Source organism: Athalia rosae, chromosome 2, assembly GCF_917208135.1.
Source record: "Athalia rosae chromosome 2, iyAthRosa1.1, whole genome shotgun sequence".
Taxonomy (NCBI): Eukaryota; Metazoa; Arthropoda; class Insecta; order Hymenoptera; family Athaliidae; genus Athalia; species Athalia rosae.
In genome coordinates, this window is record NC_064027.1 from 7,455,239 (window position 1) to 7,467,445 (window position 12,207).

General features: G+C 39.9%; 4 protein-coding genes across 43 annotated transcripts in view; all 4 read left to right on the forward strand.

Annotated features, from left to right (window-relative positions):
• LOC105684601 (Down syndrome cell adhesion molecule-like protein Dscam2) overlaps positions 1–643 on the forward strand; it is a 61,937-nt gene extending 61,294 nt beyond the window's left edge. For all 38 annotated transcript variants that reach the window (XM_020851582.2, XM_048650751.1, XM_048650749.1 and 35 more), the window contains one exon: positions 141–643. In XM_020851582.2, coding sequence (XP_020707241.1) covers positions 141–225 — 85 coding nt within the window. In that variant the 3' untranslated portion in view covers positions 226–643. The remainder of the gene's footprint in view (positions 1–140) is intronic.
• A 2,547-nt stretch (positions 644–3,190) lies between these two features.
• Positions 3,191–4,670, forward strand: LOC105684584 (protein dpy-30 homolog). The gene is made up of 3 exons (XM_012398046.3): positions 3,191–3,345; positions 3,453–3,526; positions 3,740–4,670. The coding sequence occupies exons 1-3, from the start codon at positions 3,330–3,332 to the stop codon at positions 3,980–3,982; spliced, it is 333 nt and encodes a 110-aa protein (XP_012253469.2). The 5' UTR covers positions 3,191–3,329; the 3' UTR covers positions 3,983–4,670.
• Positions 4,671–4,869: 199 nt separating this feature from the next.
• On the forward strand, positions 4,870–8,839 carry LOC105684692 (engulfment and cell motility protein 1-like). Its single transcript, XM_012398253.3, has 3 exons — positions 4,870–7,275; positions 7,375–7,660; positions 7,744–8,839. Exons 1-3 carry the CDS (start codon positions 5,524–5,526, stop codon positions 7,917–7,919), a joined length of 2,214 nt encoding a protein of 737 aa, XP_012253676.2. The 5' UTR covers positions 4,870–5,523; the 3' UTR covers positions 7,920–8,839.
• Positions 8,840–8,982: 143 nt separating this feature from the next.
• On the forward strand, positions 8,983–11,830 carry LOC105684572 (farnesol dehydrogenase-like). Of its 3 annotated transcripts, XR_007277141.1 has the most exons (7): positions 8,983–9,977; positions 10,079–10,205; positions 10,292–10,424; positions 10,505–10,657; positions 10,778–10,922; positions 11,011–11,374; positions 11,618–11,830. XR_007277141.1 is itself a non-coding variant. In XM_012398028.3 (5 exons), exons 1-5 carry the CDS (start codon positions 9,677–9,679, stop codon positions 10,817–10,819), a joined length of 756 nt encoding a protein of 251 aa, XP_012253451.2. In that variant the 5' UTR covers positions 8,983–9,676; the 3' UTR covers positions 10,820–10,944. The 3 variants fall into 3 exon arrangements, 1 of the variants encoding a protein (XP_012253451.2); XR_007277140.1 differs by lacking the exon at positions 11,011–11,374; XM_012398028.3 differs by lacking the exons at positions 11,011–11,374; positions 11,618–11,830 and having other exon boundaries at positions 10,778–10,944.
• Positions 11,831–12,207: the final 377 nt, after the last annotated feature.

The window sequence follows — 12,207 nt, forward strand, 5'->3', positions numbered from 1 at the left end:
GCATTAATTGAGATCATCTGCTTTTCACAGATGTGATTCATTGCTCATCATATCATGAAAATCATAATTGATGGATAGCAGATTGTTACTAGATTACAAAATGACGTTACTGTTATTTTTATGAAATATTCGAATTACAGAAACGAAGCTACCGGCAGGCAAACCAGCGGCCCCCCCGGTAGCCACGGCGGACTCCTCACACCCTACGATACTGTGGCAGTGTAATTTGTAAATCTTCTACTACCAACGACTACGGAGAAGTCAAGAGCCTATATTCAGTGTATGCGGCACACTCATGAATATGCAAACAAATACCAAACATACTACTTCCCTAGTGTTGTCAGTCCAATTGCAACGACTTTAAATTATTGCCATTGCGGTTAGCTAGATTTGATTATCACATAAGGATTAAATTACTTTATAATCTAATATAGATGATAATGGCAAACATCTTTGAAATTCTCTTTCGATTACATGCTATATGGTGTTTCATGATAAAACGAAATTACGCAAAATTGATGCGTGAAGTGATTTAATAGCAGTACTAGTTTTGGATCATGAACTTTTGGAATGTTTCCGATTGAAGAGAAATGACACATTAAATTACTTCGGGTTTAATTGACGTCGCCGACAATGCATAAAAGAAAAATAATCAACGATATGTATAGTTTCTCTGATATTCAGGGAATGCGACATTTTGCGGGTTTAAACGTTTTACTCGTAACTATTTTTCTATTCAATATTTCTCACCAACCAAGATGAAAAACGTTGAACAATTTTGAGTGCTGTGATTCATTGATGATTCCATTACTCGTGTCTGAAATCTTTCCTTTCGCATATTACCATTTTATACTATTATCTCTTCTACTGCCAGCTTTATGCATTCGATTTCAAATTTATGCATGCATACGCACTTGTGTGTGATTTTGATTATTTGTTTCAAATTCATGGTCAAAGATTTATCGATGGGGAAATGAAAAAAGAAGAATAATTAATAATATACAAATTGATAGCACAAAATCAAACGTATTCTATAAAGAGTTCGTGGTATCCGGGATTTACGATAAATAATATCCTCGAACGTAGATAATGTGTCGTTTTATGAACATCCAAAAGTTCGCAAGCCTTAGGATTAATAGGGAAAGCTAGTTTCTCGTTCTGAGTCGAGGTTGTGCCACACTGCCGCATGTTGGCAAACAATTTATAATTTCGTAACGAAGGTTGTGTCTCCAATGATTGATGATAATTTTGACGATAGACGCATGGCAAAAGCGATGCGCCTGCACTCGTGAACTATTATAATTATTATCACTACATTACCTAATTTCCTAATTGCATATGTATCGGAACTTATTAATTACCTATCAAAAAGAAACCTAATCCACTGTTGGAAAACATACTACTATATTGGTAACCATCCTATTTAATCTATTACCCATACCTACTATACTATATATATTGCTAATTAATTGTAATTTGATGATGATATTAAAAGCGTAAGTGATTAATTAATGATTAAACTTAGATAGGACTTAAGTAGGACAGATGGTCGCGAGAGGGTACTATTATTAGTATAAGAATATGGTACGAATCTCATACTATGATTGTATTTATTATACTACTGTCCTTAGATATCGTAGGTGTCTCGTTTACGTTGGTGTAGGACCGGCCCCATGTCTTTTGATGCAGAATTTGACGAGGAAAAATTTCACATGGCAAGGTACAAGTCTATTTCCAGTATGGTGCTTTAGGAATGTGAAATTGATTCAACGATCAGATCTGTAGCAGGATTTTCTCAATTTGGCTGAGTCTAACAATGCTTTACTCATTGATGTGATTTAATCGTTGCGCAAATTTTTGTGTATCGTGTATGTGTTGCATATTGCACATCCGGATAGAGTTATATATCTAAGCTACATAATATGACCTACTAACACGCAGAAGCTTGTCGCTTATCACGTTTAAAGTTTAATCCTAATAATGATATAAATAATCACAATACTATAATACACAATGGTAATAATAAGTAACATTCTAGGTATGGGGATGTTACGGAAGTACACATGAATACATAACGTCTAGCTGTGTTACCGGATAATTTCGTTCAGTTCCCAATATTGTAAGCCTAAGAATTAATGTTATAATACATTAAGATACAGTCACTCATATAGCTTAATTTAAGCTGCTTATAGTGCTTTCATGCACAATTTTTTCCGAAGGGGAAAATAGGTGTACGATTTTAAATGTTAAATTTTTTGTGTAAAATAATCATTATTAACAACCTATGACTTTGATTTGCGCAGAGGTTTTGTATGTGCTTGCATTTTGGAGGTTTTCGTTATTGTCAACTATATGTTCCATGTCACACATAATTCAGTTTCCGTATTCGACATACTGTAAGTTTTCATACAGAACAAAAACTGAGGAACCAATGTTTTTCACGTTTTTAGCTATTCAACAATCCGATCAGAATAATTAGTGTCTCTCCAGTGCCACTCTTTTATGTTTTTGTACCAAAGTTGTAGTATCTAATTTTACGTTAAATAAATAATACATAAAAAATTTCTATTGATAATTATATCCATTCTGAAATTGTATAGCTCAGATGACCTCTCCATGTACAGAGAAGAACAAAAGGACTTCTGACTTATTGTTAAGTCATTCCGAAAAATACGATATCTTCTGGTTGACTAATAAACTGAAGCAACTACTTACACGCTGTGTGCCGGCTTCTGAATACGTTGAGTTGTGCAGATCGTAATTTTCCACATCTTTTTCGATATGAATTTTGTGCGATTCATTCTAGTTCATTGAAATCAACGTTGAAGTACTTTCACGTACTCGTGAGATGAGATGATACTTTATAGGAATCAGGCACTACTTAATATATCTATGCTACTACTTTCGGTTTTTGTTAAGTCTCACCACGATATTCTGCTTCTCCGCGGATGGTGGTCTCACGTTGACTGAAACTTGGTTGCACAGTGTTGGCGAATTCGGTCTGAATTCGTAGGTTTGGTAGTCTCATTCTGTTTCCCGCCTCGTTTCCCCCTAGCATTGTGTTTTTGCCATCGACCGGTTTTGCAGTTAACCAAGAATTGTTATACCTGTTGAATGGTTCTTCAATCGACCGTTGACTGAAGCGTTGACTGAAGATACCAATCATCAGTCAACGACTGAAGATACCAATCATCAGTCAACGACTGAAGTTTCAGTCAACGAAGATTGGTATTGGTCACCGATTTCACCAATCTTCAGTCAACGCCCAATCAATGCCTAGAGCTTTGAAGCCAAACTGTTGAGGTCTTGGCAGCAGTTTTGTTTGTATCATGGCGTCGAGTGGTGGTACGTGTATATATGTTATACAGTTGTATCTTTTGAAATTAATTAGATGTACGTTAAAATTGGTAACTTATTTCAACGTTAACTTGTAATGTCTTTTATTTTTTTAGAAACCACAAATGAGAAACGGTACGAATCAGCATCAACTCTACCTATCAGCGATGTAGAATCAGAGGCAGCCCACGTAAGAATAACCTCAAAATTATGATCATTAGATTTATAAAGACGTACAAACGCCGGCTCAAAGTTGAAGTTGATCATTGAATTTTCACCATAATACCTGTACAACAGTATAATTATCTGTTGGAGTCGAATAGGCATAACACAATGTTCATCAAGTTAATCAAGACATGAATGGGTAAGTGTATTCTAATGTGACTATATCTTTTAATTTCAGAAAATCATAGCCATGGAAAAAGATCCAGATTTGACAGGTGTACCCCAGAAAAAGTCTCGTGTAGAAGTTCAATCACTTCCAACTAGGCAGTATTTGGATCAAACTGTGGTACCAATTTTGCTTCAGGCATTATCGAGTCTTGCCAAGGAAAGGCCACCAGACCCCATAAACTTCTTAGCTGGTTATCTGCTGAAAAACAAAAGCCAATATGACAATAGTGGATCACCACCTACTAGCCAATAACGATATTACAAAAATTTTTTAAGTCTAAAATCAAGTGTAAATGATTTCAATCAATTAGCAATTCTTAAGTGGGGCAATCTTAGACGTGTAAAATTTATGATAAGAATCCTATCATGATATTTCTGAATCTATATAAGAGTTTGGGAGTTTGTATTCAAATTATACTTACTCATTTTTGTAGAATTCTAGTTACGTCTTGAATTTTGATATCATTTCTATATCAATTTTCGAACGAAGTTAGCATTTTCATTTGTAAAGGCTAATACATTTGGTTACGACTACATTGGAACCCGAACAGTGCAAATGGATGGATTGATCTCTGTATTGAATGCCTATTCGGAGTTTTGGAATTTTTGTTCTGTGACCCCAATCTCCGAATTCTTATGGGTGATAGTCGAAATAGTTTTGAAAAGCACTAAATCCATGCCCGACGTAAGAATCAGTGATATTTTATATAATTTCAGAGTTCGAGTAACCGATGCTATGAATTAATTAAACCTCAGAATAGGTATGACTTATGTGATTTTCATCAAGGACAAGGGTTAAATCTATTGTAACCCTAACAAAAATCTACTATGTATTCGCTTTACCGTGTATCCATGTATCCACAGTAAAACAAATTTCAATAATTTTTTTTATCTCATCAGAGTTTCTAGAGTAAATAAAGTGTTCTTAATTATTCTAATTACAAAATATTGTTTTTAACTTGTAATTTTTACTGTAGAACATTCCCAATTCCCATCACGAGAGCATTAAGCATTCCCGGAAATCCGGAAATTTCATCACCGAGAATACATGAGGTAAAGATAAAAGTGAACTTAAACAATATCGTTCAATTTGACCTACCTATTTCGGAAGAATTGAAAATCATTCACGTGCATCTCGCAAGCGCTGCATCATTGCTGACTTCCGTAGAGGCGGGCAATTGCGTTACCAGAACATCATTATGCGTCATTATCACTTATCTCTCCCCCACTACATTATCACTCGACTCATTGCCCATCCGCGCTGAGTTATCAGTCGAACGATAACAGCTAGTAATCGGCCTTCGGCGAGGTTGCAGGTGTGGCTATCGGTGGATGTGAACAACAGACAGAAGTCTGTGTGAAATTGACTATCAGCCATAAACGAATTAAAAAAGAAATTCAGAACAATTTATAACTCACGAGGATAATTCTATTGCTCGCGATAATTAATTATTCCTGCGGATTGTGCAGTGATATTGTGTACATATATAGTTATTTTCATTATTATTTAAACTCTGTATTATATGTATGTTGATTGTAGCCCCGCGAAAGACAATCTCTCAGTATTAAAATATATTGTAGCGGTCTTAAATTCGACGGAATAGTAATTGGTGTAACTCGGCAATCGATGAAAGAAAAAATTAATTCTCGACTAACGTTAATCAAACAGTGAACGCTTTCTACGCGTGCAGGCCATCCGAGGTCAGATATTGAACTCTAATTTCTGATGAATCATCGCTATTGTCTTTCACATATCAACAGTTTTGAACATTCAGGAGAAAACTATCGTGAAAAATGCCGGACTCGATCGTCTCCGTAGCTGTGGCCATCGGCAGTGGTCAGACATTGGTGAAAATGGATCGCAGTTTACCGCTGGATGAGATAGTAGCGGATCTGTGCACGAGTCACGGTTTGGCAGGAGAGTCTCACAAGTATGCACTTCAAATAGCGAGACCGTCACCAAAGGCGAATAGCCCTGCGATAGCAAACCGCTACGTCACCCCAGTATTAATTTCTAAGGTCCTCGATGGTACAGAACTGAGATTGGTATTCTCAGCTACAACGACCGTCCGTCTTCTCTTGGAAATAATTACCCAAGAACGGGGACCCAGGCGTAGATCTGCCTTTGAGAAACTCGCGAACGCCTGCGAAGATCCAGAATTTTCCAGGTGCTTCGTTCAGGTCGGTGGTCCATCTATAATCGTGGACAATCTCAAAGCTGCAGCCGTCGGCGAAACCACGTCAGCATTGGCCTGTCTCAGACTGTCCCTGCAACATGGTCACCTTGAAAGTCTTTGTCACGTGGGTCTGGACAGGGTCGTCGCAGAGATTGCCGGTCCGGGTGAGAGCGAAGCCCTGGGGGAAGCGCTGCTCATCGGATGTTTAATTCTTGCTAAAAGCGATCCCGATCACGGAAAACTTTTACGAGCCACTCTGACGACGACCGAGATCCTGACATTGGTCAGAGGAAGGACACCCGGAGTTCAACTGGCCGTTATAGGATTTGTTAACGCGTTGTTACTCTCTTCAGAATCATCGCGACGTGACGAGGACTTGAAATCACTTTCAGAACCCGTATGGAGGCAAATAATCTTTCGGCATGTTCTTGGATCGGGACAACGTGTCCCCGGCGACGATTTGGCCCATCAGCTTCACGTCCTACAGACTGTACTTTTAAATTCAATACTGGGACAGAGTCAGAAGACGTTCGTTGAAAATAATCTTGAGAATGGCAAATCGCCCGTGTCTTTCTCTTGGCGAAGAATGAGTACCGACACGGTTCTCGATGCTAGTGAATTACCACCGATGTCCCCGATTCTCAGCAGACAAAGTTCTACCATCAGTTTGGACGACGTTTCTCAAATTTATATGCCCTCTTTACCTCTACCCTCGCCAAAACCTCCCCCCACTCTGAAACGGTACTTCTCGGTGTTAACGGATTCAAATAACGCTCTAGTCAGCCGATTGACCTTGGATTGCCTTGAATATTTCTCACAACGGTATAACGACAGTTACTTACAAGCTAAAGAAGAGGCTGAACTTCTTTCCGACCTGAATCACGTCGCTCAGGACGTGGTCGAGGTCCTTTGCTCGGTGCTGAGGGTAGGTTCAGGCCATGGAAGGACGTCCCGGAGATATTCACCTCTATTTTTTAGCGCGAGAGATCCGTTTTTCGAGGAATTATTCTGCCACGCCATGTGGACATTGGGAAAAACCATCAGGGATTTGAAGACTCGAGAGCCAGAGGATCACATCGTAGCACTTCGAGTTCTTCATCGACAGCTAAAAGAAGCTTTAGCGGTACGACCAACGACTTTGTCCGCTTTAGCCGAACAGTTGAAAGAAATTTCCGCTCAAAAGATACAAGAAATATGGTCTACTGAGCAGCAGGAAAAATTCGAAAAACTTTTGTTGACTCACCCAGCTATCGTTGAGCTCAAAAATCAAATCAGACCCAGAGCTGTGAAGTTGGTGACGGTGCAAAGATTGAACGCTCTGAAGGCTGGAAATAAATTTTCGAAACAGTTAGATACTCTGAAAGCGCAGGTGAGGAACTCGACCGAAATTTCAGTGTCTATTGATTCCGCAGTTTTTTTTTTTTCAAAAGCTAATACGTTACTTCTGATTTATCGCTATTGACATTAGAAAGCAAAGAATTGGTGGTTCGTTCATCTCTCCGACGACGAGCGAGTCCTGATCTACGGTGATTGGGATTCCGATAGTCACCCGTACTCAAACTTGCAGAAGAGGATCAGCTTGGCTTCCGCGACGGGATTGGCGACAGGGAAGAGATGTCCACATGCCAAGGGCAGGAAATACTCGGAGGATAAGACTTTTTTTTCTTTACTTCACGAGGGCGGTTCTCTCGACTTCATAGCACCGACTAAGGAGATTTACAATTTGTGGACCGACGGACTCACCGCACTGCTAGGTGATGACTCATTACCGAAAAAAAAACAATTCATCCATTCGTGAGGCTTAGTGAAACCGCAACGATTTTTTGCTTATTTACAGGACGACAGGTTTACAGCCCCGCGTTTCACATGGACGTCGATATGATCGTCGACATGGAGGTGAGATTGAGACTTCTGGAACTTGGCGATGTTCCGACGCCTGTTTCCGTAGATCCTCCACCCGTACCATCTCCTCCGGAAAACTACGAATTTAGCGGGGACAGTTTTGCCGTGTGAAACTGGATATTTCTAGAATTCAGCTGGGATTCTGCAGCCAACATGAGCGGCGCTTCGATATAAATTACATTTCAAGATTCGTATGTTATAATGCCCGAATCGATTGGTGGAAATTTGTGACGAGTTACCTATGTGTAATGGGGTTGCAAGGGGAAAAGAAAAATGTTTGGTCTGGTTACGCCACGGCGGGTGGCGTAAAATTGTGGAGGTGCCAGGTGTCGACGAATAACGCGTGGGTATTTGTATTCAGATGTATGCAGAGAACTCGCAAAACTCTTCCTACTATACACGACCATATTTAATATAAAAGTGTAACTACAGGAATATGCTAAATTGGCTAATAATGCTCGTGTTCTTGCGGGGGTTGCACACGTCGCGTTGCGCGCTGCTCGAGGCTTTGCTTTGAATTTAAACGTCTTTAAAATATATCTACGCTCGCCGGAAAGCGTCTTTGTCTGCCGGGGAGAATTTTGCTCCTTAGATAGGTATGTATAATGCATATATAATATCGTATAAACAGTATACCTACTTCTCCGCGCAGCGAAAGTTCCGAGTATTTTATTCCACAAAAATTTGCCCTCCATGATTTCGGGATTATTTCGGCACCCCACGATTTCGTGTTTTTACGCGCGAGGGTATCCGCCACACGCGTACCCGACGGCAAATTACTCCAATCACCTCGACGTTGCACTAATTTTAATTGGAAAAACGATTCAATCGAAGGTAATTTTAAACGTAATCGAATTGAACGGTCGATGGCGCGGTTAATCTTCGTAGCTTCTATATCGCACACACATTTATAAATCTGTGTAGTATGCGTGCGCGCAACGTCACGACTGAATTTGGACAAGGCGATATAGCTATCGTTAATTTTGTGTATCATCATTAACGATTGTATTTTAATATACATCACGAGAGCAGTTTTTCGTTTTCAAAGTATCATCGCCCCTTCCTCCCTTTGCCCTTGGCAAAAGTTCATTACGATTGCGTACGAGTGTTTTTTATGATTTCCTCCATTACCATTTCACTACGTTTTCGTTTTCATTCTCCTCTCATTTCCCGTCCCATGAATTTCCATACAAAACGACGGATAGTAACGAGAGAAATTGTTATTGTCCTACGCCAACAGTCCCTTCTTTCCGTTATTCAACATGGTCCTTTAATATTATTGAATCTCCCGAGACTGCGCTGTAGTTTAATCTAAGCGGTTCTTCAAAAAATAATTGTAATTTATGTCAAATCAGCCCCTCATCCAGTTTCTACCCTGCAAATATAGGAGAAACTGGAATAGGTTCACCCATTTGGCACAGATTAATTTTCTTCTGGAATCAAGGATCAACCGAATGAGATGGGATTTTCAGGGTTCATCGTTGTCAATCCCGAGTACATAACGTAATCTTGCGTTTATACAAATCTATCACCTATGTTCGATCGGTGGCGTGGCCTCGATAATTCGTCAGCGGTGATGAGTCAGCTACTGATTGTCTACTCAAACGACACCCCCTCCCCCCCACCCCCCACTGGATTTTTCAAATGGAACGGACTATGATCTTGAACGAACAATTATAGAATGATTCTTTGTTTTGCTATCGCACTTAATTACGTAACTTCATGTGATTACCAACAACATACTTTTCGCTTCACCAGACCTCCTCACTGTTACACCTATAAAAGTAAAAGCGACGATATTCTCAGTTAGTAGTTAATAGAAACTGCTTCGAGTGACAAGAAACCGACGAAGATCAAATTTAGAAAAGATGGAACGTTGGGTCGGGAAGGTCGCGCTGGTAACTGGAGCCAGCTCTGGAATCGGTGCTGCGATAACTGAGAATCTGGTCAGAGATGGTCTTCAGGTCGTCGGAGTGGCCAGGCGAGTGGAAAAAGTCGAAGAAATAAATAAAAAACTCGAGGGATTCAAAGGGAAACTGCACGTGAGGAAGTGCGACGTCACCAAGGAGGAAGATATCCTCGAGGTCTTCCGATGGATAAAGGAAAACCTCGGCGGTGTGGATGTCCTCGTTAATAACGCCGGATTGTTCGTGGCCGGATCACTCACCGGTGATTGAAATTTACGAAATTTTGCCTTTCGCTTTTAATGTTGAAGTTTTTTTTTTTTTTTTTTTTTCAAATATCTTACGCAATTCGTTAATTGTTTTCAGACGGAGAAACGGAAGGCTTCAAACGTATCTTGGATGTGAATGTGCTGGCTGTCGCCATCGCGACGAGGGAGGCTGTGCGCTCCATGAAGGAACGCGAAGTCGCGGGTCACATTTTCAACATTAACAGGTTACAGAGTGAAAAAGATAAAAAAAAAAAACTGCTCACAATCGACGGAACTTGAGTCATTAAATCATTGTTCGATTTTCCAACAGCGTATTGGGTCACTTCATAGGACCGCCGAATAACATCGTATCCTTGTATCCGAGCAGCAAGTTTGCGGTTACAGCTATGACGGAAGTGACGAGAAAGGAACTTGTCCTAGCAGGAACGAAAATCAAAATCACGGTGAGTATGCTTATCGTTGAAATACAATTGACGCGTTTTAATCGTGTTTATCTTATCGCGAAAAATGTCACTGATTTCAGAGCGTCAGTCCAGGTTACGTGAGTACGGAATTATTCAGTCCTAATGGAGTTTCGGTCATCTCTCCGGACCGGCTCAAAACCCTGTCAGCGCTGAACCCCGAGGATGTCGCGAATGCCGTTAGCTATGCATTGTCCACTCCGGAACACGTTCAGGTATCTAACGCGGTCGAGCTTTTGTAGTTCGTAATTTTTTTTTTCTCTTTGAATTTTCCGATTGCGAATTTCCAATTTTCCAAAATTCAATTGTTGCACGATATTTATAATCTGACGCAGGTCTGTGAGCTGATTATCCGCGCCGTTGGAGGTCTGGATTAACACGTTTCCGTAACTTACAATTAGATTATGGAGTGGACGTATAACATAACGATACGAGGATCCACCTTCCAAGTGCATAATGTCATCGTGTTTGGAAATACAAGTAAATACAAATATCGAACTAATCTTGACTGCATACGCGTATATCTATGTGGAACAGCTCACTATCTGTTTGATTCTCTTATTGTTAGCATGTTGTGAAGATACGTGTATCTAGAATCCTTCAAAGTCCGCCCTCGAGAGGTTCTTCAAACATTGTGCGTGCAAATAAAATCGTTATCGGGCACGCGTAGATAGAATTAATAGGTCATAGAGCAGTTACTGCAAACACAGACTTGGTCATCTGGCTATTCAGGGAACGGCTGAGCTTGAATTTAAAAAAAATTGAACGTCAGGTCGAAAAGTTTCCCTGAAATTCAAATCAACCAGATTCGCGAACGATATTATTGTTTTTGTCCGATGGCGTGAAATGAACGGGGCAGTTTGGAGATTTGTTCGAAGTTAATTCGGTGGAAGGGCCGGATTTAGCGAGGATCGAGTTCAAAAGGTCAAAAGGTAGGTATTTTTCGGGTTTCGGCTGTTTTGTCCCTTAGCATAAACCCGAGACAAGTGCAGCCTGTTACGATCGTACCCCTTCAACGGTTGTTTACGTTTACCGGTTTCCCTGCTGAAAAATATACATTAACTTCCAAGTGATTTTCGAACGCGTCCGTCCATTACTTGTATTAAACTTACGTTATAGGGACAGTTAAAACCGTTGTGTACCGAATCGGCGTGTAACGTATATATCCATTGCAGACTCTATCGCACGAAGTAAACGCGGATCGGTAGAATCGTACGTGGTCATTTCGCTAATGGACCATCAATGGATATATATTCGCTCTGTATCTACCTATGTGGAGGAACTTTGTAAACGACGATTTAAGAATCGACTCTTAAAATGGGCGCAACCCCCTCGTTCAAGTGAAAGTAAAGTGTAATGTGAATGAAAGTAAAATGGATTTTTTCAAACTTCACGTATAATAATCATGTGATACAATTAGCGAAGTCGAGGGAAGAGTAGTTTTGAGTCGGTTTTTTTTTTCTTTTTCAATTCTGTTCTAACATCTTATCTAAAGACGTGAAAACGACGTCAGTCTTGTTAGTTGATTAATTAAAAATGTTACCACATAGAAAGTTTTAATGATGTGAATCTATATTTGTTTATCTAATCCGTGTTCCGATCTAGTAAATAATAGCTGTACACAGCTACTTTTATAAGCCCTACGACGTCGCAATTTCCATGGAAATATTAATTACAAAGAGCGTTGTGCTTTGACTTATTTCCAAAGCGACAGTATGCTATTTCTACTCGACAAAGGCCATTTCAAAACTATCGTTTGTCGAGA

Bases quoted from the DNA above. Each gene is read 5' to 3' on its own strand.
- LOC105684584 (XM_012398046.3), top strand. The intron at 3,527-3,739 runs GTAAGAATAACC...TTTTAATTTCAG, and splicing joins TAGAATCAGAGGCAGCCCAC to AAAATCATAGCCATGGAAAA.
- LOC105684692 (XM_012398253.3), top strand. From the start codon at position 5,524: ATGCCGGACTCGATCGTCTCCGTAGCTGTGGCCATCGGCAGTGGTCAG. The intron at 7,276-7,374 runs GTGAGGAACTCG...TATTGACATTAG, and splicing joins TAGATACTCTGAAAGCGCAG to AAAGCAAAGAATTGGTGGTT. The intron at 7,661-7,743 runs GTGATGACTCAT...GCTTATTTACAG, and splicing joins CGGACTCACCGCACTGCTAG to GACGACAGGTTTACAGCCCC.
- LOC105684572 (XM_012398028.3), top strand. From the start codon at position 9,677: ATGGAACGTTGGGTCGGGAAGGTCGCGCTGGTAACTGGAGCCAGCTCT. The intron at 9,978-10,078 runs GTGATTGAAATT...AATTGTTTTCAG, and splicing joins CGTGGCCGGATCACTCACCG to ACGGAGAAACGGAAGGCTTC. The intron at 10,658-10,777 runs GTATCTAACGCG...AATCTGACGCAG, and splicing joins CCACTCCGGAACACGTTCAG to GTCTGTGAGCTGATTATCCG.